General features: G+C 40.4%; 1 protein-coding gene across 2 annotated transcripts in view; it reads right to left on the bottom strand.

Annotated features, from left to right (window-relative positions):
- Nucleotides 1–6,077: 6,077 nt before the first annotated feature.
- The window catches only part of TUNAR (transmembrane neural differentiation associated intracellular calcium regulator), a 158,739-nt gene continuing 137,336 nt past the window's right edge, over nucleotides 6,078–27,480 (bottom strand). For both annotated transcript variants that reach the window (XM_077783971.2, XM_085580684.1), the window contains one exon: nucleotides 6,078–6,989. In XM_077783971.2, the coding sequence (XP_077640097.1) occupies nucleotides 6,804–6,989 (186 nt within the window). In that variant the 3' untranslated portion in view covers nucleotides 6,078–6,803. The remainder of the gene's footprint in view (nucleotides 6,990–27,480) is intronic.

Here is a 27,480-nt window from a genome sequence, read left to right as displayed (position 1 = left end):
TTCCTCTGTGGTGTTTATTCTTTTATTGGTTAGGCAGGCTTTAGTATCATTCTCATCAATCACATAGTCTGAAAAAAATCAGCTGAAAATAAGGTCAATGAGACAAAGAGAAATAGCTCATTGTTCAGGAAATTTTTTATTTTTCCTTGTCTGATTAGCTGTATTTTTGCTATAGCTGAATTGTCAGCTAACTATCAACTAATGCCCCAAACCTGCAAATACATATTCATATGCATATTAACTGTAAAGGAATTTAGCCCCTTAATCTGAGTTATGTACATGAATAGTCTCAGAAGAGTGAGCTTCTAAATTATGTCCTGGGGTGTATTATACAATGTCAGCAGGGGTATAAAAATGATAGTTGTGTGGTCTCACTTTGAGTTTGCATCTCCTCAAAATATATATGTCTGACATGGTTTTCTTTTAGATAATGCAAACATTTCATATACTTCTCAGTTTGCTGACATTTGTTTGAATATGCATTGCTCTAAATTATGGAATTTGTTCCATAGAATTCCAGAAATAATGGTATAAAATTATAAAATTACTGGTAACTATGTGCACTGGAGGCAAAGAAAACTACTGACTAGCTTTTCCTGCTCACAAGAATGGAATAATACAACACTGACAATATAATCTTAATTCCTTTCTTTTGCATCCATTTGCAGTACCAATGCTTTTGCATTAGCCATCATTATCACAGAAACAAGAATAGCATCTGCAAAACTAAAATTGAATTCTTTGGTAGGGGGGAAAAAAAAAGAAGCACATTAAAATTTGAAAACATATATAATAAATTTTAATCCATACTTTAAATTGACAAAGCCAGAATTATTTATAAAGTCTTTTCCATCAAGTATGCAGGAAATAAAGGTGAGAAGTCACACCCTGCTGCACAAACATTTTATTACATTTACCCACCACCAATATCAATCCACCATAATACCACTGCTCCTCACGAAGTGTGTGCTGGGGAAAGCAGCCACAGTGCATTACCTGTGGCTGCCCATGGCTCCCATGTGGTGTCCCTTGCTAATGCTTGTCCCTTAACACCTTGATGGCAGAGACTCACAGCACCCAAGGCTTGTTATGGTGACAGCTTCATGATATCAAGGCCAAATGAAAGTATCATGACATTTATGATGTTCCTGAAGAGTTGGCTTCAGGAGCCATTTGAAGTCACAAAGTCTCAGCATCATAAAAGAAGTCTGCCTCAGTCTGAATGGTGACTGAGTCTGTGGAGAAGAACCTGGAGTTCAGGTTATTCACTTGCATTTGCCAGACTGTGAGGAATGATGGGTGGGAAAAGGGCTCCCATCAGTGCCCTAGGCAGGTGGCCTTGTCATGGTCAGCCAGAAATGGATGCTCCTGCTGCTATTTCTGCCGTGCAAGAGTGACATGGTTCCTTATTCTAGGAGATTAGGAAAGTCCAGAGCTGTTTATTTCCCTCAGGGGGAAGGAAGTTCTGCAGCTGCCACAAGAGGCTCATGGGTCACCTTCAGCTGAACTGGGACTGGTTGCAGAAGAAGGGGTCCCAGTGGGAATAGTGAAGTTCCTTTTTATCAACAAGGCAGGATATCCTTTCCCTCTAGAGAGTTTGACTTGGGATCCAGGCTTTGCACAGAACATTTGCATGCTTTTTTGGCTGTGTGGGCCACTTACAGCCCAGCCCCACCCCCTGGGTGTCACAGAGGCTGTGTCAGTGTTGGAGCACACAGGAGGATGGTGTGTGGTGTGCCATGGTGTGAACAGGCACTCTCCAGGTGACAGCTCCATTATGTAAAGCTAGATTGTTGGAAACAGTTGGGTGCTTTCAGCTCTACAAATTGCCTTTCACAGTTTGAGCTCCCAGGTGAAATGCAGATAAGCAAACCTAATGCCTGAGACAAGGAAAGTCTTACTGGACACCAGATGGTTCATATGCAGATAAATGCATAGGGAAGCATGTGGGATTTCAGTCTGGTGTGGAGGTTTCCACACTGAATAGGTTTTGTTTCTCTTGGATCAGTGGTGGAGAAAGAAAGCTACACTGAGTTTATAAGATCTGGGATGAGCCTCCAAAACACACAGGCAGGCATGGAAGCAGTGCAGGTTCTGCAGAGGTCTGCAGTGCATCTGCTGGAAGTAAAGGTAAATAGATTCTTTTGTTGCTGATGTCGCATTATGCGCTACTTCATAAATTTGTAAACCTTTGTAAATCTGTGCATTCTGTTTCAGAGAAGACAAAGCCTCTCAGTAAACAAGAGGTGCTCACATTTATGTGCACTGCGCTCCTGGGCTGCCAAACAAATTCTCTCGGGAAGTGAGCCACTCAGAGTCCTGGTCAGTGGTTTCTTTGGAGGACTGCTGCTGAAATATTTTCAATGAAGTTCTTTCTTTCAATTAGACATATTTCTTCCGGAAACTTTCCAAGGAATAGTAATATTTTTTCTCCAAAATATTGGCTATCAGGAAACAAAATACTCCAGCTAGACATCAAACTAATTAGTAAATTCTGCAGTGCTGCCTCCCTGTAGTTCTAATTCAGTTAATTTTTATCCTTTCCCTCTATTGGCCAATTTCTCTGCATATGCCATAGTTCACACAGAAATGGTAATTCTGACTCAGAAGAGATGAGACCTCTTGACACAGATGAGATCTTGGGGCATTTGGGGTGAGCTCCAGTGTATAGATAAATGGAAGTATAAGACACATTAAGCAATGCTTGAAGTTTGGTTGGGATGTAATTGAAGCTTTCTTTTGTATTTTGATACCTGTTGAATCAAAATTTTACCTGTAGGCCAGGGGTAGGATTTATCTGGGCATTCACAAAGTGAAGTATCCCCTAGATTATCAGACAGTAACATGACGATCATGATCTACTGTCCTTAAAATTATAAAAATCAGGCCCATAGTAGATTGTTACACCACAGTAAAACAAAACAACTGCTTCTAGAGGCTGCCAGGCTGGGTTTGTGTTCAAACTCTCCTCAGGCACAGTGAGCCACACATTGCTGCAGAGTGCAGGTGGAAGGAGCAGAAGGTACATTCCTGAAAGGACTGCCCTGAGAGCCAACACAGGATGATACATTCCTGTATGAAGATGGGCTTCCCAAGATGTTGAGTGTTCAGTGCTGTTGTAGGAACCAGATTGGAGGGCAGTAATCTGTCTGTTTCCTTTCTCCCAGTCCTCTGTTGTGTGCATAATAAATAGTTTTATCTTCTCCCTTCTTGAAATTTTTTCTGTAGCCACCAGCCAACACAACAGATAATAATGGGGTCAGTGTCATCTTTCTGTCACCTCCTGAAAATACGTTTCATTCCCATGACACAGACCACCAAACTACATAGGATATGTAATTGTATTCTTAGTTGCCTGAAGCAACTAAGGAACTAATTAATAATAATATCTTATTATGATATTGGATATTAATTTCCTTCTACTCAAATGCAAAGATGAAAGTTCCTGTCACAAATGGACTAATACTTCATTTTTAAAAATTTACTTTGGAAACTGTTTGCATTACATACAAGTCAAGCCAAAAATGAGATTGTTGGATTTTTCTTTGCCAAAGCAGATTTACCGTTCAACTCTTGTAATGAGAAGTTTTATTCAACTGTTTATGGAGCAGTTACTGACTATAAGGTAGCCATGACATATATATTACCTAGTCCAATATTTCTTATAGGTGCATGCTGAAAACTGCTCACATAAAAAAAGCATGAGGGTAATTTGGCTCTAGCTGTCTCTGAGCCAAGAGCAGGCCTGCCCACAGCTGCCTGGGTAGGCACAACTTCAGATTCTTGTATAAAATATTCCTCTTCCACTGTCATTCTTGAAAACATGCTGTTCCCCTATCAGTGTTCATGAATACCAAATAAAAGGTAATTTCCCTCAAAGGAAACTCTTCATTTTTATTTAAATGAATCCTTAATGAATCTACTTAAGAAGAAATTGTCCTGAGATATTTCTAGAACTATCTGTGAACATAAACCTGTAAAATTAAAATATAAAATGTTAAACTTTTTATGGAATAGGATAAACTTTTCTTCCTATTTCACAGGAATCAAAGTCCTGTGGCAAAGCACACTGCACACAGCTGCTGCTGGTGGGAGGTGATAGTTGCACCTGGACACACTGCCTACATCAGGACTAACAGGCAAAATACGGCAGAGAAAGCATGGAATCCTGAGGCCCTTGATCCACCATTTCAGCTTCTTTGGAGTATTTGCCATTCCTGACTTGCTGAAGGTGCTGGCCCATGTCTGAATAAGTGCAACTGTGCTGAGCAGCAAAAACTCCTACTTTGCTTCAGTGGGTGAGGTGTCCTATGCTGTTTTTCAAGCTTTAATTTGTAATAATAGTAGAACCCCTCATGAAATTTCATTCATTAAGAATCTTCATGCCCCCAAGAAGATATATTAACATTTGATGCAGAGGGAGGCAAAGAAATATCTGGCATGAGACATCATCTTTTGACTCAGAGGATGTCCCTCTATAAGATGAGCATGAGCCTTGGGCAGATTGCTGTGGTGTTTGCTGGAAAAAAAGAAGTTGAAGAGAAATATCTGCAGAGAAGATCCTGGCAGGCAAGGGGATGGCTGAAGTTAGACTGGTAGCTGGAGCATGTGCAGGTGCTCAAAGCCACAGACTGTGAGCAGCAGTAGTTTAAACAGAAGAAAAAGTTTCCTACTAGAGTAAAATATATTTTAGCCATCAGGATGATCAAAAAGTAGACTTTGCTAATTCCTTAGAATTATCAATAAATAACTATAAATTAAGAAACAAGATAATCTTCACTGAGCTACACTGTCCTGCACCACTACTGTTTCTTGTCCTCTCTGAGACCTGCAGCACTGTGAAAACACAAATGTTTCCTCAGCTGTGCTGGCACACATGGCACTGGCTTTCTGTGCTGTTTTCTACTTCAAATCTCTGCTAATTTTCTCACCTATCTCACCCTGTCATGTTTTCATTAAGAAAAAATCTTTCACGAGATTATTTTTGCTTTGCTTTCCTTCAGTCTTCATATTGGATTGCATTGTAATTTATTTACTGACCTTTTATCTAATCTTAATGGTTTTGTTATTGACTGCATGATACCATAAGAGACAAATACCGCTGTTTATAAGAGATGCCCCTCAGGATTTTTCAGCCTTTCTTTTATAACCTGCACTGAAATTCTGTATTTTTGAGATCATTCCTAGACCCTGGAAAATGGTGAAAAACTCATTTATTGATTCCAGAGGGACAGGTCTGATCACTAAAATTAATAAGATTCTAAGGTTAAAATTTTCACAGCTCTAGCTTACTTCAATACCAATCCTCCTTGTGCATCTGAGGATACAATCCAAACCACAAGTCAGTAAACAATTAATTGACCTGTTTTTCAAAAGGATATATAGAGTTAGTAGGCAATTTACTTAGGCAGCTTGAGGCAGAATTAAAGTCTCATATTTTTAATGCTTTCTATATTTATAGGTACTGAACTCTGAAGAAAAATGGTGATCATCATTGTACATTCCTGTCAAAAACACAAGTCAGAGAATTTCACTGCATCGACTCAGTTAAAGCACATGTCAGAGAAGCATAAAGAGTTAATAATCCTCACATTTAAAATACACTCTGTATTTACAATCTGGATTTCACTTAAGCCCCTCAGTATAGGCTCTATAAATTTCTCTTTTCAACTGTATAAACCTCTGCTCCCTTCTCTCAGCACAAGTACTTAGAGAGCATGACCAGATAGTGAAAGCCATAAATTCTATGAATTTTGCAATATTTTGTGAGATGCCTTGGTGTCCCTTTCATTCGCTTTTTCCTTTTTTTAACTATAAATAGAACCTTCTTTCTGCAACCAGTCTCCAAAGGTCACCTTACAGTGTTTTGCGATTTCCCATATTAAGCAGCAAAGCTTTTCAGCTGACATTCCAACTTCAAGTCATGCATGTGAGCATGATGTTAGCTTGCTTCAGACCTCAGTGAGAGGGCTGCAAACAAGACTGCAGTATAATTGCTGAGAAAAATAACATCCATTGTCAAAAGGGGCACTTAATCAAACAAAATTTAGCTGCATGAATACAAGTGTCTCCAAATATTTGGTTCATGCTAAAAATATAGCACATTTATTAAAAATATATATTTATAAACATTGGTATGAACAAACACAGATGTTAAGCAAATGAGAAAGGAAAAATAACCATGTAATGTATTTCTCCCAACATTTTATCAGGTTTAGGCAGAACTTGCTCAACAGAATTGTTTTTTTTTTTCATGATTGCACCATATGTTCATTCTAAATAAAAAGCTTGTCAGATTCAATGTAAGTAAAAGCAAAAACCAAGAGAAAAAAACATTTGACCTAACAGACACATGATCTGTGCTATGAAGCTATCTTTGAGTTCAATCTTTGCAGGTATACAGCATACATTTCTAATTATATATAGGTTACAGTTTCTTTCTTTTCCTTTCTTTTTTTTTTTTTTTCTTTTCCTTATTTTTTTGTTTTTGTTTTTAATTGTGTTAAAACAACATATCCCTGGTGGATTTCTTCAAAGCTACAACTTATATAACTGCAGTCATTCTCCCCCAAACTGAAAACCAAACCGAAAGGGAGAGGCAAGAGAACAGTTAAGCTTATTACTGTGTGAAAAAGTCTTCTTAAATTAATTGTGCTTCAGTCTTCGCTGCCTTCAGGCAGTGCTTTTATGATGTGTTAATATAATACAGAGTCAATTCTGATTAAAGAACTTGTCAATAGTCAGCAGTGTTTGTTGTCACTCTTAATGGCCATTTCATCTGGTCTAGTTGCATGCCTTCTAGTTTACAACGTTGTATAAATATACACAAAAATGATCACAATGAGGTTCAGAATTGTCCCAATAATTCCAAGCATTGCCAAGATGGTTTCTTCTTTGCTTTCCTTTTCTTGACTGCCTTTATCTTCTTCATTTCCACTTGTGATTACCATCTTGGTGGCCAGTTTCTTTATCCTCCCCTTCAGAATAACCTAGATTTAAGAACAAAAACATCAAAATGGATTATTAGTTAGAGTATAGAAGCTCACATTAATAGTGGAGCCAATGGCAGAATGTTTGCCCCATAACACATTTTATTAAGAATTCACTTGAAAAGGATTAGTATTTCTATTAGCTGTTCAGTAAATAATTAAAATGATAGTTCAGCTATTCTGTGCTTTACTAATAACCCTCTGCTTACGTGCCAGCACTCACTCCTAGCACACATAACTCAGCTGCTATGTCATTATAGAACTGGTCAGAAATGTACCATGAGGTGTGACTCCTCCAGCATCAGTGGGGACTTTGACTGCACAGGGACTGCAGGAGATCATCTTGACATGTGGTGGAGACCCCATATTTACACTTCAGTGCCAAGAAGCAAGTGAGGAAAATATAAAGTGAGGGGGAAAAAAGCTCGGAAGATCTTGCTTTTTTACTAGGAAAAAATCATTAAAGAGAAAGGAATTTTGTCTCCCGATGAGAAGGAAGACAGCAGTGACTTCTTAATAAATAATTCAAAATAAAAGCAAAACCAAAATAACATCCATCTTGGCTTTTATTTTCCTCGTTCTTAATGTATGATGAAAAGTTACTTGCAGTGCAGTGAGCTGAAATGTATCGATCTGCCTGCAGGGAGAATACAGCCATTTCCCAAGCAACAGCCCAGCCTAAAAAAAGAAGATTCCTCAAATGTGGGATGAGCTTTGACTCCTAGCACAGCTGAAGCCACAAACAAAGAAGATTCTTTGGTCTTCCCACCATCTGATTGTTCGAATTAGAAATGGATAAATTCTTATCTGTGTTTATCTAACACTGCAAATTTTAATCACATGGGCAAACCAGAGTGTCCCAGAAAACTGAAAAAGGCTGGCTGGTCTCCCAATGCCAACTGATCTGCCAAGATCTGGGTTCAGGCAAAGCCCTGCTGCTATCTTCCAAGCTACAAACCATATCCCATCGTGTTTCTGCACCAGAAAGCAGTGGTAGGATGTAGGAAACAAAAAAGATTCCCCAACAGCTCCTGCCTAAAAGAGGGATTTGATTGAGTCCTTCAGTGGATCCTCACACCTTCCTCCATTAACTCACAAAGCAAAACCAGTACCTCCCAGGCAGTGCCTAAATTCAGGGGGGTGAGGGCTCCCCAAAAACCGCCCACCACCACCTCTGTGGGCACCTGCCCTCCAGCAGGAATCATCAGAGGAGAGTCCTGACCTGCAGCACCTCTGAGCTGCTCCTGCACTGCACAGCCACAGAGCAGCAGCCAGAGCACTGAAAGGATGGAAAGAACTGGGAGAGGTAAGGAAATCCTGTGATGGAGAGACTGAGAGGAAGAACTGAGGATCCAGACAAAACAACCTGTATTTTTGTCACATCTGCAAGTTGTTCCTATATAGGACAGAGAGTAACTGCTGGCAGCTTCCTAGAAGTGTTTGATTCCCAGAAGGTACAAGTGATTAGTGGCATGTAAGGCAGAAATTGGGCTCTTCAGAGGCCTTTGTACTTAGACTTGCATTAGCATTTACATGTTTTGTCTTGTTGTAACCAGTGGATCAGAGGAAAAAAATAAGAAAGGAGTCAGAAACCTGAGAGTACCCACAGCAGACAGCAGTCAGCAGGACCAGAGGGCAGGACCAAGGAGAAGGGCATCAAACATCACAGCATGATCATCCAGAAGGTCTTTAGATAACCTGCCCCAGGAAAGCAAAACTCCACAGGCACCAGGTACCTCACAGAGATATGGCTCCAGCCCTCAGAAACTGTGTCCAGCCACAGCCATCTCCAACTCTTCCTGCAGCATCCACCTCTTCCAGCAGCAGAAGGGTTTTGTTGTTTCGCCCCAGCTGGTGTCCAGAGGAGGGTGCATGTCCTTCCTATCTTGCTGATTGCCACTGAACAGTCAGTGGTATCTTAATAAGCAACTTGTCTCTGAGAAATCACAGGAGAGATCCTACCAAAGCCATTTACACTGATGTCACAGCCACTCCATGTGGCATCGGACACAAACCCACATCCCAGGCTGTGACATGCAGCCATTACTTCACCCACAGAGCCATGAGTCATTTGGATATTCTGTTCTTTTCCCCTTTAGTAACTGGAAGGTTTTCCCTCTGGCCAACTGTTTGCATTTCACTGTTTATTTGAGAAATCAAGTAGGATCACAAATATAGTCTGATAAAATCCCAGGCCTAGAATGCAAGGATTTGAGGGGAGAGTGAAGTTTTTTCTGGCTGGTTCCCACAAGAGCTGAACGTTCTTAATTCAGCACGCTGGTTCCCACAGAAATATCCCAAGCACCTTGTGGGTCAAGCCTTTGTGGCTTGAAAAAAGCCAGGGAAGGTACAATTTGACTCTGTATTCCATGCTTTGGGCAGTTTTCCATTCACACTAAAAAACCCACAGAGAGTGGTGCACAGCTGAGGGGGCTTTGCTCTGCAGCCACTGGCACTCTTAACTTCGGTACAATGACCCTGCACCACATGTGCTGGGAAATCCCGACTCCAGGATTAATGTGAACAGAGGCAGCACGGTGGCTCACACAGCATCTGATCTCCTGTTATTAACATTCCCATTCTTTTCTTAATAAACTGTGCAGCACGAAGTCAATATAAAATTCTCTCCTGCAGAACGCTAGATCCTGAAATTAACATCCATCTAAAAAGTAGCTAAATAATTCACAAACGAAGGAGACATATCAAAGGCTGTTAGATATAAAGACAAAGCCTCTGGCTTAGCAAATCTGTGAGCTGTGAATTTTTGTAAGCTAAGAAATTATTCTGGGGAAGTATCACCACATCTTTGCATTATTATTAAAGTCTCTCCTAGGCACCCATTACTGGCTAATGAGAAAGGCAGAGGTCCTCAGGCTGCACAATCTCTTATCTGAGGCTGTACAATCACATTTTTCCTCTTTGCAAGTTATACTTATTAGCAAGGGGATAGTGGGTGGTTTCAGTTCAGGTGACATGAATCAGACTGCCAGGTTATTTTTGTCCCACCAAAAGGCCTTAACTGAGGGAGAAGTCCTCAGTGAGATGCAACAACATATGCACAGAGAAGCTGGTGGCTGGAACATGATGAACAACAAGGGGGCATCAGCAGCTGAGAGTTTACACATGGAGATGCACAGTGTGATTTGGAGCTGGAGGTCGTCTCTGTGTGCCTGTGTGCTGTATTTGGCTCATGCTATGGTGCAGCCTGGGGCCGCATAAACTGCATCTTTTTTGGATGAAATGACACTCATTCAGCCCATGGCAGTAGGGATCCAGACAAAAGCTGGTATGAAGTAAAACCCCCAGAAAACACACAGTGTGGGACTGGCAGCACAGGTTTCCCTGGAGGGATTGCTCCAGCAGCTCTGCACTGCTATTTTATAGATCGCCTAAGCTACAGGAGGCAGCACACAATGGCTTGGTATTGAGAGGAGTTTAACATTCAAACAGGACATGACTGGGACCAAACACAATTATATTAGTACTTTGCCAAATATAGCACTGTTGAAATCAAGGTAAGCGTTGACTTTGTACAGAATCAAAATTACTTCTCCATATGTAAGGACTGACCTTGGGAGAAGAATAGCACTCTCCTAATGGCAGACTCAAGCCTTTAACCTTCACAGGTCTCATGCTCGGAGTGGTATTTTTGCTGGCTGAGGTTTGTGGGTGTATTTTGCTACTGGGGAAATACTTGCTGTCAGTTTTAGTATAATTACCCCAATTAAGAAAATAGAAAAGTCATCTGGCTTTCTGGGTACCTTTTCCCAGTCTTTATTATGCTCTTCTAGAAATGGATTTCATTTATTTGACATTATTTAATATTTTTGTGATTCTTATGACACATTTTCCCTTTTATATTTTTCTGGTGGTGCTTCATACTTGACAGAAACATTCCTTTTCCTTACCCAGAACCATGGCTAGAACTGCTCAGATAGGAGGGCTAGAGAACACTAAAGTTACCGTTTCTTTTAATAACTATCCTTCTTATTTAATTACTACCTCATTAGGAAAGCACTTTCCTGCCACATCAAAATTAATGTCTTTCCTACTTCATTTTGTAAGATTCATCATTCACCCAACATCAGCCTTTTGTACAGATACGTATTCCAAAAAGCTATCCATTAAAAGATAAATATTCTGTGTATTCTGCACTGCACATGGGACACAAGGACAGTTCAGTGGTTACACTATTTATCTCCTTGCACTTCTCCTGACTTCATTCCTTATATCTACAGGAAATCCACTTATTCTCTCTCTGCCTCCGTTTTTCTTTTGTGGGATTCTTTGAAGAATGGGTTATTCAGCCTACAGCAGAAAATAGTCCATAACAAAAGTGGGGCCTTGCAAATATTTCCAAAACAGGAACACACTAACATGAAAAATTTTATATCCAGCTGTGCTATGAAATACACCCACTACCATCTCCCCAACTCTGGGGAACATGCTGCACATCACTGCCATTGCAAACAATCCAATGAACCAGGAAAAGCAATTCTAGCAAAAGATCTTTTTGCATCTCTTCACTCAGTATGACTGATCTAAAGGTGATGGCTTGATGGCAGGGCTTTGGAAAAGGCAGTAGTAAGTGCATGCTTGAGAATTTACTGCAGTATGTTTGTCACATCAAAGGTACAAAGCACATCCCTCACAAAGCACCTGCCCTGACATATCTGACAGGTTTTGAATATGCTGGCACCTTGACTTGATCTTGAAAAAGTTTTGTAATATTAAATCATTCCTCCTCTAAATCATTATTTATGAGCTCCCCAAAGAGGCTGCAAGTGGAGGGCTCAGCCAGCAGAATCTGAGCTCCTGGGAACTCAGAGAAGAGGAGGATCATCCAGGCTCTCCTGGAGGCCCTCACTGCTCCTCCTGATCAGCCCCGTGCTGTCATGTATTATCTGACACCCTGAAAAAGAAGAGTGGAAACTTCTGAAAACCTCCCAGGATCGGATGCTCAGCTGGTACAAAGCAGTCTTCCTCCCCCAGTTCAGCTCAGCCACCTCCATTTGCATCACTTGAGGATATGGCTCCTCATTTTCAATCTACCTTGAATATCAGTGAGCACAAATTTTGGTATTCTTAATCCATAATCACAGACAATCACCAACCAAATTGTTTTGATATTTAAACTTGTTTACAGTCCCCAGGCTATTAGTTGTGATGACACATTAAGAGATAAGAGAGCTTTAATTTTCTGAGGATAGTTCCACCCTCTGGGGATAAGAAACATGCAGCGGAAACTTGTTTTGATTAGCAAACTGAAGAGGGCACAGAAATCATACACAGCAGAGTGTGAGTGCAGAGGCTGCTGGAGCTGACACCTTCCTTCCTTTATCTCACAAACAAGTGCTGGAATTACCAAAAAGGGAGGAGAGGCTCCTCGAGGATTTAACCTCACTTGAACATCACAGCCAAAATCTGTTTTGTTCCTTTCCTCCTAGTAACTACTTAAAACCTCTTTTTCCTCCAAGGGCAAACTTGGGAAGTTGGGTGCTTGGCTTAAATCCTGGACAGCACCCAAGCAAGATGCTGAGCAGGGCATTAAGTGCTGCTGCTTGTGATGTACGGGAGGAAGGCACACTTGGCACACACATTTGTGCTTGTTTGGTGCTCTTTTTCTAGGGATTACATTGTCACATTTTCACTTATGTGATGACTTTTTATCTGCTCTTGATCCTTGTGCTGTTTTTACTGGACAATCCTCTCCTAAACTCCAGTAACACAGGGTGCTTTCAGCTTTCAGTCAAGATCCTACTCAGAGAAGCACTGGTAGGTGCAGGGAAGCACAACTGCATTTCTTCTTAGAGCTGGATTTCAGGGAACTGAAAGACACCATGTAAATGCAAGATGAGGCCAAGAGAAGCTCTGGGCTTATAAGAAGCTTGACTAAAAGCTTATCCAGACACAGCAGGGTGCACAGACACTGCACAGTATGCATGAATAACAGAGCAATCAAAACGGAATGAGCAGAAATTAATAAACAGTAGAAATCAGTATACCCAAGAGAGGCAGACCTGCCATAAGAGAAGGGAGAGGGGAAACAGGAAAGGTGCCTATGGGGAGGTTTTTCTTTAGAGAAAAAAAGATCAGAAGGAACAGGAATGTGAGCCAGGTTCAATAACACTCGCCAGCAGTGAGCAGAGACCAGTGCCTAAAGCAAAGGGATGTCTCAGAGGAGAGAGGGCACAAGCACTTATGTAGTCCTCAAGCAGGAAAATAAACCCACATCACACTGCTGCTATGCTGCAAGTTTTAGTCAGTGGGAAATACTTGCTATTTATAGCACTACAGCCAGGATATTTCCAAAGGTCTCAGCAATGTGAAACCCCCTCTAGAATAAAGGGAAGCACTCAGCAGCAAAGAGGTTACTCTGAGAGGGCAGAATTTTAATAAGTAATGTATTACAGGGCTCATCCTGCTCTTCACCTTGGGTCTGATCCAGTTTGTTCTGGCAGCAGTTTTTGTCCCCCAGGCAGCTTAGAGCTCAGGGGAGGAAAAGGACTTGCAGCCAGTTTTACAGTTCTACCTTCTCCTTGTTTACATCTCTGGGACTGCACACAGCTGTGATATACTCAGGATACCTAAGCTCTATTGTAAAGAAATCAAATAATTTCCATACAAATATCCTTATAATAGAAACAAAGCTATAATCCATAGCAGAATAATGATTCTCAAGCACCAGGCTGTTAGTACTGTGCAGGCAGTGCCATCCCCAGACCCACTGACAGCCTTTGGTTCCTCCACCTGCAGCAAGGCTTCCCACGTCAGGATTCATAAGGCTTCACGAGTCCCAGTTTCCTGAACTGGAAGAAACAAACCTGACCAAAGGGAGAGCAAATTACCCTTTAACCCACAATCCTTTCCCTTTCAGTGTAAGATGCACTATGAAGAATGAATTGTTACAGATCAAAATTAACAGTTTATATAAAACACAACTGGAGGAAGCATTTATAATTAAAAGTTCAAATTTAACTAGTCCAGAGGTTAGCAATTTTCTGGTTCAACATGAAGACTGGTAAAAATTCAGTGTGCTTCTGTTTGGTCTAGACTGGCCTATTTTGTGTTCACAACCCATTTTCCTGATACACAGCACTTTGCTTGGTTGCTCAGTGCTAATGCTCAGAAGCAGAAGCATTTGACTCTCAGTGGTACTGTAGCACACACTTGCCATTTTCCTCCTTTTAAATACTCATTATTTCTTCTCAGACCTTTAGATTTCCACAGCAATACTTGTGCAAGTATTGCTCAGTTTTATTAGAAAAAATCAGGTGGTCCAACTTCTGCTTCTGTTGGTTGCTCACATAGAGGAAAATTAAATCCTGGCTTGTTGGAAGTTAGTGATGATATTCTCTCATATTTGCTGAAGTCAGAGTTAATGGGCTGCCTTTCACTTTAGGAGGCAACAAGAAAGTCTTTAAGCTGAATAAATAGAAAAAATTGGTTGAATAAATGAAAAGCAAGGAACAACTTTATCCCAGGAGTAGTCAGTAGTTAAATTAGTGCATGGATGCAGCTATTTTTACTAGTATCTTGTTCTTTGACTTTGGTACCCAATATTGTTTCCTTTCTGTTTTGGTATTTTACAGTCTTCAGTAAACTTGTCACTACAGTGTCCTCTAGAAATGATGTCAAAAGATAATTACAGGCCTTCTGAAAAAGTATCCACTTATTATTCAAATTTATTTTTCACTCCTCATTAGGTAATTTGAGACAAAATGAGTAATTTACTTTTATTCTTCAGGCCACCTAGAATGTTGAAAGTCTTTTACCATATCCCTGTAGCTATCTTTTTTCAAGAATGACAAATCCCAGTCTGTCTGGTGGCACCCTAATACAGTGGCTATTCCATGCATTTGGTTGTTTTTCTTGCCTTTCTCTCTGGGTTTTCTGTTAATATGAAGGAGTTTTAAGCAACAGATGGCAAAATCTTTCTGGGCCTCAGGTATTAATGACCAGCCTGTGAATTGAAGCTGTACTGTACTTACTCCAAAGATTTTGTCATTTACACATATCAAGGTTAGCAGAAAGGACAATTTTCTTTCAAAGAAAAAGAAATAAAAGAAAAAGAAAAAGAAAAAGAAAAAGAAAAAGAAAAAGAAAAAGAAAAAGAAAAAGAAAAAGAAAAAGAAAAAGAAAAAGAAAAAGAAAAAGAAAAAGAAAAAGAAAAAGAAAGAAAAAGAAAAAGAAAAAGAAAAAGAAAAAGAAAAAGGAAAAGGAAAAGGAAAAGGAAAAGGAAAAGGAAAAGAAAAAGAAAAAGAAAAAGAAAAAGAAAAAGAAAAAGATAAAAAGAAAAAGAAGCACTTCTCCCTACCACACAGCAGAAATTATGATAAAGATTTGAAGTTTAAAGCCAGAACTCTCTCTTCCAGTCTTTTACTCATCTTTCCTGAGGTTAACAAAGCACAACAATAAAAATCTATCATAAGCACATATGGATGTTGAAAAATTCAGATATAAAAAAAAAAATAAACAAACCAAGAAATAAGTCTGTAGAACTCCTCAAATTTGCAAATTTTTTCTAGATAAATGTAGTATTATCTTAAAAGCTTTGTAAAAGAATGAGATGCTAAAGTATCACTATAATTTCAGACCTATTTTTATATTTCAAGGACATCTCCAGGCTTCTCTTTTAGGAGCAAAAATACATTGAAGCCCTGTACAAGGAAAAAATGCAATATCCAAGTCTCAGAGAAAGACAGGTCTCCATTATCTGCCAGAAGGCACATAACCTCTGTCATAAGCAATTTGAAGATCTGCCCTCACCACTGCATGTTGGAATGGAAACTGAGCTGCTTCAAAGGCATTTAAGAAATATTAAGAGAAGGGAAAGTGACATAAATTTATATTAATTTGTTGGTATATAATATCTCCAAGTTCAGCCAAGGCCAGAAGATAATTTGGCCTGTAATGGATCAAACTACGTTCAGCTCAGATGCAACCCCTCCTTACCAAACAAATGTGCACCAGAAGAGCACTCAGAAGCCTGAGGGATAGAGAAGTAGAGTTTCTCTAGGAAAGATCTTTTAGTGTGTAAGTAAAACAACAATCTATAAAGTCTAAAATCTCCACTTCTATTTCAATCTATATCTTTATTCCAAAATTAATTATTAATTATGGGTACTTTATGGGACACTAAATCTAACCAACTCACACTTTCTGATTTAGGAGAGTTGTGTTCAGGGTTTTTAAAAATAATTTTAAAATGATATCTGTTTGGTTTGAAATTATACTTACTGATCATTTGTCTCAGGAAAAAGAATTTTTTTTGGAAAAAAATCACCTAGTTTTGCTGTATATAGGAATGATGCTTGTAAACCATTTTTTATCCATATAAAAACCTGACAACTGTTTCTGTGAAATACTCAGATATCTTTACTTTGAAGCAAGGACTGTATTTTCAATTTCACTGTGTCTGAGATGGTTTGATATAAGTGCTGAAAAAGGTTTTGTGTGTCTGAAAACAGGTTTATTTTTAAGTGATAAGTTTTGTAGAAGAAATTATTTATCTTGTAATTTCTTTTCCTGTTTAATTACTCTCCTAGCTTGGTGCATCCTTGCAGTACTCTGACAGGTTGAAATGAGATTTATAGTTTTCCATAAGAAAATGTGAACAGCAGAAGGTTTTAATTTTGCTTTTAAAAATAAATTCTTTGGGTTTTTTTGTCATCAATTTACAAAGACCATCCAAAAATGGCACAATTAAAGGTGATACAGAAAGAATTCAGCCTCCATCTGTTCATGCATTATCAGGTAGGCTTTAGAAAGCACTGAATTCCAGCCAGAGCACCATGCGTTTACCATAGAAGAGGAGAAAAAGAAAGCATTTTCTTGTAGAATGTTTAAATTTCTTTTTTTTTTTTCTGTGTCAGAATTTAAAGGTGTCAGGAGAATCTGGGTAGAGGAGCAGCAGTCTTTTGTCTGTAAGTCTGAGGCGCTGCTCTGAGGAACAGGACAAGTTGCTCACACAGTGCTTTTCAAACCTGCTCCCCGGTGTGTATTTCTGGGAGCCTGCCGTGGGCCTGGGGCTTTGCAATATCTGGAAGTGGCAACTGCTGGCCAGGAGTGTAGGGGAAGCTAATAGGAGCTGCAGGATGTGCTGCCAGGTCCTCTGAAAAATTTACATTAGACACTCACAATATGGATACGTGTAATCTTGCTCTTTTTTTGCCTTAGGTTACCAGCTGCACCAGGGAGCAATGATACTCAGGATTGCTGTTAAGATGGTATAAATGGAAATTAGGCAGTGTTTGCACGTGGCAAGGACCCGCACGGTGGAACACCCTGGAATGCCCCAGCGGGAAATAATTTTGCCTTCACAGCAGAGTCTGAACTACGCCTTGAAAAGAAAATCAAGTATTGAACTCACAAACTGAGTCATTTATTATGGGCACCAAGTGAGACTCGGATCCTGCGCAAAAATAGCCTGTGACTGATGCACCTGTGCGAGGTGGGAAATTAATGGGGTAGAGACAATTGTGCTTACAGCGTTTCTTAGCTTCAAGTGCTGAGCTGCACAACCTTGATAATGTTCTTTTCACATACTGTTTTGTGTGTAATTATTACCTGTATCAGTCCAAATTTAAAAATAGAGTGCTTCCCTATTGAATATCTCTTTTCGGGTGCATTTGCAGCTGAATTTTAAAGGTTCCAATACCCTGCAACAAACACTGAAGGCTATTGGCACTGTCACAGCAACACCATCCAAACTCTGAAAATTTCAAAATCCCAGGGCTCTTTCAAAGCCCTGGGATGAGCACTCCAAAATGGAGGCAGCCGAAAATCCCTTGCCACTTGAAAATTTAGATGTAATAAGATAAAATAGCAGATAATTTGAGGAAGAAACTACTTTCTAAACCAAAGTTGTCAAAGTAGGGTAACACTCCAGGCAACCAACACCCACACCTTTTATCATCATCATTAGTCATTTATATTGCAGCAGCATGCAGCAACCCCTGCTGACGTCTGGGCTAGAAACCAGACACAGATAGTGAGAATGATACCTAGCCCAAGCAGCTTGCAAAATTACAACAGTATGAAGTAGAAGAAAGGGAGGGAGGAAGAACAGAAGGTTGAAGTGGGTTGCTGAAGGTCGATTTGCACAAACCTGGCACAGCCGGGAGAGTCAGGGCCTCGGTCCATGGGAGCAGCTGCCCCTCTGGCTCGTGCTCTGAATGAGCATGGCATGGAAGGCACATGGTAACTTGATTTGTGCAAGTCCCCTGCTCCTATGGAAACAAGCTGGTTGTGCCAGGAGTAACACATTTGGGAAAACACAAGGGCAAGCTGACACATCTCCCCTTCAGGTCTTGGGGTAGAGCTCTGTGGCAAAGCAGAGAACTAGGATTTGGGAGGGAGAACATCACAACTATCTCACAAAATGCTCTGGCAAGGCCATTGGGACAGGCAGTGAAGAAAAGAGCATGGGAAGGGCTGGTTTTCCTAACCCCTGTGCACTGGTGCATTGCTATAGCAAGTGTTTGCTGTTGGGAGTTGTGGGTGTCACAGGCTGAGGTTGGAAGGGACCTCTGCAGGTCAGCCGGTCCGACCCCCTGGTCAGGCAGGATCACCTACAGCCAGCTGCCCAGGACCACGTCCAGGGAGTTTTTCAGTATCTCAAAGATGGACACTCCACAACCTCTCTGTGTAGCCTGTTCCCCAGCATGGTCACCCTCATGGTTATGTGCTTCCTGAGGTGCAGAGGTTTTTCCATGGGGCATGGGGTAGCAAAAGATTTCACCTTGCCTATGGAGCAGAGCCTCTTGGATTCAGTTCTTTTTTTTTAATCCCTTATTCTCTTTCAAAAGATACAACTTATGTGGCCACAGATCTGGAGAGATTATTTGCATATGTCTCCCACTGTACAGTATGCCTAACAACCCAAATCTCTGTCTGCAGTGGGCACTGTGCTATGTAAGGAATATCCTTTGATAGTTGATGTAATGCAACGTACACATCACGTTGCCTCAAGGTCATGGCAAATTGTATCTGTTTATATGATGCATCTAGACATATTCTAATGCAGTGCTAGTAATTTAAAACAGTGACCATATAAAACATTAATAAGTCCAGGAAAATAACCACAAATTTCACTGACTTTTTGTTTTAAAGGATTCACTGGCATATTGGTGATTCTTCACAAGGATTTCAATAAAAGAATGTATATTTTGCCACATTTTTCTTCAATGGACACCAAGTCATACTCCATTCACAAAACCTTGAGTAAAATTACTGCTAAAAACAAATCTAATCTGGATTTATGACCCCAGAACAGAGAGCCAAGTTTAATCCTGGTTTTTTTTTTTTAACATATAATGGATTCATTAAAAATATTGCTTGCAATAAAGAGGCTGCTAACAATAAATAAAATATTCATAGTATCTGAATTATGCAAAACTGGTCATTGGAAATGATTGTGTGTAGGTCCCAGAAGCCTTATAAGACATAGGGAGTGCACTGAGTCCCACTGAACCAGTGTGATAAGTAAATAAATACCAAGTTACCTGGAAACAGGAGATTGGATAATGTTTCTTTAAACTTTGTTTTCAAAATAAAGTGTTCATGTGTTATGAATTGTTGCCCAAGACGTTCTGCATGTTCACACACACCTGGGCTTTATTCAAGCTCCTGTCATACCATGCATATAGGTCTGATGCTTTCCCTATTAAGATACTTTGCTCACATTTCTAAGGTATCCATTTGGCTTTACCTGTGTTTTTAAAGCCAGGGGATACTCTAGGGAGATTTTGATCAATTTCTTTCCCTTTCATGCTCTAAGGTGGCATCAAGGAGTGTTGGGATGAGTTTATTTGGAGAACTGACCATACTAGTGGAAAAAAATGCTTATGGTCACAGATAATCTAAAACCATGGAAAACAGTAGCCCTGTTCTTCAGGTCCTGGTGAGCAAAAGGACTTTCCTCAGGAAACAAAGCTGGGAAGTGAACACTAATCATAGCAAAGATATTCAGTTGTTTTCAGTTCATGATATCTGAAGAAATTCTAACAAATAGGAAAAAATCTTAGATTTAAAAAAATCCAACCACTTAGGCCAAAATTCTCCAACAGCTGTTTGAAGGCTAAACTGAATATTAATTCAGATTAATCTGACAATGCTGATCAAAACCATTCATACTCTAAAAGAATGTTTCAATTTTTTTCACTATGTAGGAAAGAAACAGAAGGCTGCTTGATGGACAAAAGTCAGTGCTGCTCCAAATCCAGACTAAGAAGTAGTACCTTCTAATGAATCCTCACAGGCACTGGTAAACATAATTAACTATTCCAGGATGCCATAGCATTTCCAGATATTATGATTTTAAGACCTATCTATAATGTAGATTAAACAGGCAGTCATAGTGATAAACGTTAGATGTGCAAGAAAAAAGATTACATGACTGAAAAATTGAATATGCAAAGTGCTTTAAAAATACAGTATCACTCTACCACACATTCAGAAAACCTGAGCCAGAGGAAGATTAAACATTTTATTTAAATTCATGAAGCTGCCCACTGCTCCAGAGAACCAAACCCTTTTTCTCAGTTTCCAGATCAGCACCCTGTTCTTTGGACCACATTTTGTCTCTGCACCCTCTGGTTTAAACTGATGCAGCTCATCTTCAATTTATGCTGGTTGAAGAGTTGCAGCATAAGCTTTTTAAGAAGTCACTTTGCAGCACCAACAATTTAATTCAGCTTAACAGAAACATAGAAATAGAAACAGTAAAATGTCTTTTGACCTTTGCTGTTGGCTACAATCAAACCCATGCAACAAAGAGAGCAGAGAGGAAATGTTGGACATACGCTCAAGATGAAAAAAAAATGTTTGAGCATGCAACACAGTAGACTGGAGAAAACATTCAAGAACATTGTGCTGAGAATATTATTTCTATAAGGCTGAAAGGGTCAGTGCCATCTTAGATTATGTACTGTACAAGTGCCAACCACAGAAAAAGACCCATCCACAGGCCCTACACTCTTGGGCAGAAGGTCACTAAACACTAGCAATTGATCTGTGGCTCTAGACACTCCAAGGAGGGGCACAAAAAGCCACCAAATAAAATGTGCAGGTTTCTTTTTGTTAATATACCAACTACTTTGCTAAAGATGATTAATAAAGCCTTAATAATGACACTGTCCTGTCAATCCAGTGTTAATCAATGCCAATGATTAATGAAAATAAATTAACACAGCTCATAAAGGCATCCTTAAACCCTTGTACTCCTCACAGGGATTTTGTGTCACCCTCTAAACCACTCTCATTACGCTGACACCAAAAGCCAAGTTGTGCATGCCACGGGTCCAAGGGGAGACAGCTTTTGTCACCCAGTGACTTTTTCTATTGAGTTTGGCATGGGCATTGCCTCAGGCAGACCACAGACCTGGCTCTGAATCTCCGTTAGCCTTTCAAGCTGCTGTCTGAGGTTTGAACCATACTTCCCATTTCCTTGGAACTCCAGATGTCAAGCACACTCCCATAACTCACACAGAAACTCGGCACAGGGACTGGTGACTGTAGTGCAGCCAGCTCTGGAGGGAAGCACAGGCATTTACAAACCACACAGCCATGCCAAATGGTCCAGAGGAGAGGAAGGGATGGAGATTTTTTTTTCCTGAACAGAAAGGGTATGACAAATTTATACTGGGAAATATTTTATTCCATGAATCAAGAGACGCAACCTTCTTTGCCAAAAACTGGGAAGCCTAAAAACTCATAACTCTACATTAATGCAGCAATTATATTAGCTTTCCTGTACTTTAAAAACCTGAGACAAAAGTTTAATGTTTCTGGCTTTGCTTTTTAAATAGAATGTGAGAGTTACACTAGACAAACTCCAATTTAAAATCTCAGCAGGGCTGACAATGGTATTGAAGAAGAGAGCTTTCCACAGTACTAGCTTGTGTACTGATTTTAATGATGGACATTTTCTTTCCATAGATCCAATATTCATACTCTTGTTATTTTAAAACCTGCCTGGGGACACATAAATCAGCCTGTATCATAATTACACTTACCTACATTTCATGCCTGTAATCAGACTAGGACCTATGGCAGAAGCCATAGGAATATTGGGCAATCTGTTCTGCATGGATAAGAAAGACTCTAGGTATTTTTCTAAAAGAATAATCTATTTTATGGATAATAAATTAACTTTGTCAATTTTTTTGGAAGCTAAGAGCTTGTCAGGAGAATTTTTTGCTTATTTCTGAAAGTAAATATTCAAAGGACTCCTGAGTCTTTTTTTCTTGAGCTCCCATGTCTCTTTCTTCCAGTTTAAATCTTCCAGTTTGAAAAGAACCAAATTCTGATTCCTTTCTCCAGTCCTTGCTTCTCTGGAGTTTGCAGCACTGTTTGGCAGGGGTGGAAAGGAAGACAGATGCAGGCTGCTCGAGTCCTTCCAAGAGAAAGCTTAGGGTCATACAGCTCATAGCTCCACTGAAACCCCCAGAAATAATCCAAGAATCAGGATTTTTATGGAAACCCACTGGCAGTGTTTTACTTTTAGTACTGCTGCTTCTTGAACTACAAATGTCAGAGGCATATCTGTAGTCATGTGCTGCTGCAGGCTGGCTTTGGGAAACCCTTCATAAAAATCTGTCAGTGAGGCTGGGTAAGTTCCCTCCTCTTCTGAAGTCATCCATTCTGGTCACAGCTACACTCTGCATTGTCCCTGGGGCTAAGGTAAACATTACTGTGGAGAAAATGTGCATGACTTACAAATCCACAGCACTTCACCACATGCAGATATTTGCTAATATTTAAGAACAGAATAGCATTCTCATAGGTACCTGCATGCACACCATGCTTAACCATGTGCCACCTTCTATACATGCACAACCAGTTAAGAACAAACTCTCCTACACTGCACTTGCAATTACAGTATTGGTGGATGCTGTTGCCTATCACAGGAAAGATGTTTGAGTGGCCAGAGCACCAGGTGGGGACTGAGGAGTCAGGGCCTCTGGGGTTCTAAGGGCACCTTCATGAACGCAGGGACACCCTGTGCAGTTGGGAAGCTGATCAGCATGAGCAATTCTGGCTCTGAGAAACTGTTTCCCCTCCCTCCATAACAGTCATGTGCTGCCAGGAAATGCTGTGCAGAGCTACTAAACATTTTATTAAAGAACATGATTGCTATCTTGTCAAAGCAATGTATGGGCTGCCTCTTCCTCACTGTTGCCAGGTGGTAATTGCCAAGCAGGAAAACAGGGATTTGCAAAAATGATTGTGCTATAGATGGCACATTGCCCTTTCTTGAAAGCCATAATCCCTCTGTTAGCACAAATCTCTGCTGCCTTCCTTCTGTTTTCTCATTCCTGACTTCTTGTAAATGCTAATTTTGATTTGTTTCTTGCGTCATTTTGCTGTCGAAACTGTAAACACTAGAATATCACAAGGCATCACATCAAAATAAGATTTACAGATGATTGGTCTTCATTGTTTTTTAATATTTTTCATTTTTTTTAACAGCACCATATACAAGATACTTAAAACTTTGCAAACAAGGCTTATAAATTCATCCTGTTCCAACTTTTCCAGCTTGCAGTCATTTATAATTGACATCAGCTATTTCTCTGCTACAGTGACAGGACTGCTGCACACATAACTGTGCCTGAGGTAGCAGCCACCTAGCCAGGTGGGAGCAGAAGTCCCCTAGAAAATAGAAGATCTGTACCCCCATGAGGAACAGGTACCTGAGACCACAGCCACAGTCCTGCTACCCCCTTGAGAAGCACTCTGAAGCCCATGCCCTGCCACCTCTCACCTGCATGTTGCTTAATCCAGCTAAATCAATGCCAGCTGGGGTGCATTTATACACATTGCTTAGTGCAAGTGTAAACAAAGACCTAAAATGGAGTTGTGCTGTCATTTTACAAGGAGAAAGAAGAAATCAGTTCCTTTCATTATCAATTATTCTCATGGAGTTTTGTGGCTGACAAACAGGCTGCTTGAGAGAAACAAAACAAGAGGTGTTCTAAACCTTGGAGATCCCCATCTGTGGAGCAGCAATTCACATACCAGTAGAGATGTGTGTGCAAAGGCATTGTGCAGAGACACAGAGATATGCCCTGAACATTTGCTGAAGCCCCAAGTATATGGCAGATAAATATCTGAAAGAGGAAAGGAATGGAAAGTAAGTTCTAGGTAAAGAAACATAGTGCAAAGCCAAGGTAGATTTGTATTTTCTACCACAGCAACTTGTACCAGTGGTGAAAATGAAACAAGCCAGTGATTTGATCCAGCTGTGGAAGAAATCAGTGGCACAATTCCCACTGACCATTAGGTACTGGACTAGGCTTTGAAATCAAAAGTTGCCCAGATGAGCAATAGCAGGAAAAAAAAAAAAAAAAAAAAAATATATATATTTTGGAATAACCTGGTCACCCAAATTGCTAGAGTATGTATAGACTCTACAGCCTGTTAGTCCCTGAAAAGGAGCCACCTAGCAAGTTATCAGTTCCAGTAACCTCAAAGAAGACCATGCAACCATGAAGATTCATAGAAAGTCCCATTCCTTTGTCAATCCTAATCTTGTTTAGTGACAGCTTATAAGGAGAACAGCCCCTGCATCGAGCTGCAGCACAGCTTTCTACCTTAGTAGTAAAGGAAAAGTACAGTTACACCCAGAGAGATATCTCTAAAGATCAGTGGCAAGTGATTCTCTCTGCAAAAGGCTTTAAAGATAATGAAAGTATTAATCATTAATACCAAAAATCAACATAAAGATCCACATGTAATTCTAATAACTGGGACCAAGTATGTAGTCAAGCAGACAGTGAAATTAGTTACTATCTTTTTGGCATTCTGTGTGCTTGCAGCATTAGTTATGGGAGTTGCATTCACTCAGAATTTAATTTTCTAGAAGAGGCTGCTTCGCTTATCATTTCTTCAATATCTACTCCTGTCAGACCCTGATTTCAATAACTGATATTAGCTGCAATCTATGTGATAAGCACAGAACAAAAAGGTTCCAAATCTCAAGCACACCCTCTTCTTGGTAGGATTCACATTCTCAGATGAGCTTTTGCTGAGCCTTGCAGCTGTTCTGCACCTGCAGGTGCAGCAGGGCCTAATCCTGCCCTGGGGCTCAAAAAGCAGCTCCTGCTGCTGCCTCCTGCCCACAGCCAGGGCCAGCACCGAGCTCTGCTTGGTCACTGCTTCCCATTGTCCTTCACGACCTGAACTGCACATGTACTGTAATAGATCCAAGAGGTTTTCTTTGAGCCCATGGTCCTGTGCAAGCATAAATCAATGTCTGTATTGAATTCTAGGTTATGTGAAAAGCACCAGCTTTGCATATTTGTGCTGTATCATCCAATCAGTAAGCTAGAAGCAGTAAGTCCAAATCCTGAGAGGGTGAGGCCAGTCAAGGCACATCAGCGAACACGGTGTGAAAGAGCAGGCATTGTTTGGCATGTATCTTAAGCTGTCAGGAAGAGCAGCCAGTGAGCAATGCAGCACTTGACCTGTCAGCATGATACAGATCATTTACATAGCTTTTTACAAACATTAACAGATTAATCCTCACCTTGGGACACACAAGCAAGGTTCAGTAGTCCTGACAAACAGATCTGGAAGCTGTCTCCCACAGTGATGGTAACCTGATTTCCAGGAGGATCAGCATCTTTACATCTTGTAAAAGCAAAGAGGATGGGACTTCATACCTCTAGACCAGGAGAAAAAGAAGTGTGAAGCAGATAGCAGCTTTGGCCCAACCTCTTGTGTTTGGGGGAACTGGGGCTGTGGGGACTTTCTGAAGTGCTCTATCCTGGCTCCTGTTCAATTCACACCAGCTGTGACAATGACAAGTAGGATGGCAGCTCTCACCCCGCACTGAGGACAGGGGTGTGTTCATGTGCAAAGTACTGTGTTTCACGCCCAAAGCAAAGCAAGCAGCTGAAGTGGAAAAGTCCTACCTGGTTGCTATTTCCCTACTCAAATAGCTACCCAATGGTATTATTATAATGGCATCTCAATGGGATTATTTTATAAAAGAGTAGAAATCATCATATGAGTGAAAACTGAATTCTGAGCACAGAACTTGGGCTTTGCATTGAGGAGCAGAGAAGATCTATGATGGATATATCCCAGAAGATCACACTGACAGAGCACACAGACCTAGAGACAAAGTGGCACATGGCCATGGCCCATGAGATCATTCTGGCTGGTTTTTTTGATTACATGAGAGACATGATTTGTGCACACATCATTTATGCAGCTGAGGAATCTGGTCTTAGCAGTATGACTGAGGGCTGAGGAGCTGTCTCTAAGCCACAGGGAACTGGGAGATCAGGTCCCTGGTGAGGCAGAGAAGGGTGTGATCCCACAGGTGGTGTGACCCTTCGCAGGAGGGACTTGTGCATGTATGCACTGAAGGAATGAGAATCCTGGTTTATACCCACATGCAATGCATGGATGTACCCAGATACACTCTCATGGGGTATGTCCACATGGACTGGGATAAACACAAAAAAGAACAGGGGAAGTGAATCTGTACAAGCATCTGATAGAGACATGGGCAAGGAGGAGAGGATGTCAGATTCTTTAGATATACAGTAATTCATGTCCTGTAACTTGGCAAAAAATTTTAACTTATTTAACTGAAGGTCTCTGTTTTATGAAGGAAATTGCTTATTGATCCCAACTGTTTGCATCATATTCACACTCTGCTATTCACATACTTAGCCTGGAAGAAGCTGGAAGAACTCAGAAGGGCTGTTTCTCTCTTCACATGCAACTTGACTTCTGCAGGGAGATGCTGCACCTCTATGTGAGGTGCTGTAGGTTGGAAGAGTTTGTGAGGCAAGGAACATTAATGCTCCTGACACTAAATCCCTGTGATTTGGTGTGCCTTTTTCATGTACTTATAATACCTGCTGAAAGCCAGATGAAATCTATCTCTAGGATTTGGAGATAGATTCAGCAAAACCATTGTAGGATTGTCTCTGTACCATTACACATGGTCTGCTTATGGTTTTCTGTTTGGTGTTTTGTTTTGGATTTTTTTTTTTTCTTAGTAATGCTTTTTATCTATCCTTTTGAAACATTGTAGAAGTGATTTATGGTCTTCTGGTCTTCTACTAGTTTACTAAAACTCAGTGAAGAATGGAGCAGATGCTTGTGACCCTTTAGTATTAAACATCCATTGCATGGTTTTTCAGGCTGGGGCCAACAAATAAACTGAAAGATCCCTTAAAAATCCTTTTGAAAAGCACATGAAGAGATGCAGAATTTGTAGCATAACAATTAGGAACAAAAGAAATAAACCAGCCCTTCCTCAGTCTCCTCTAAAGTGCTCATGATATTAAAACCATGCAATGAGGCACATCACCTTACCGAGTCAGGGTGGTCCCAGTGAAATACCACATTAAAACATGCTGACATTAAGTAATGTCAGAGATTCCATTACCTTTGTGCTGAGCCAACAACACTTCAGAATGGCTCCAGAGGAGCAGGTACGTTTCCAAAGCACTGTTTTTAGAACTCA

This window comes from Lonchura striata, chromosome 5, assembly GCF_050655825.1.
Source record: "Lonchura striata isolate lonStrDom1 chromosome 5, ASM5065582v1, whole genome shotgun sequence".
NCBI lineage: Eukaryota > Metazoa > Chordata > Aves > Passeriformes > Estrildidae > Lonchura > Lonchura striata.
Note: the sequence above shows the minus strand (reverse complement) of the source record. Positions and strands in the feature narration are given on the sequence as shown.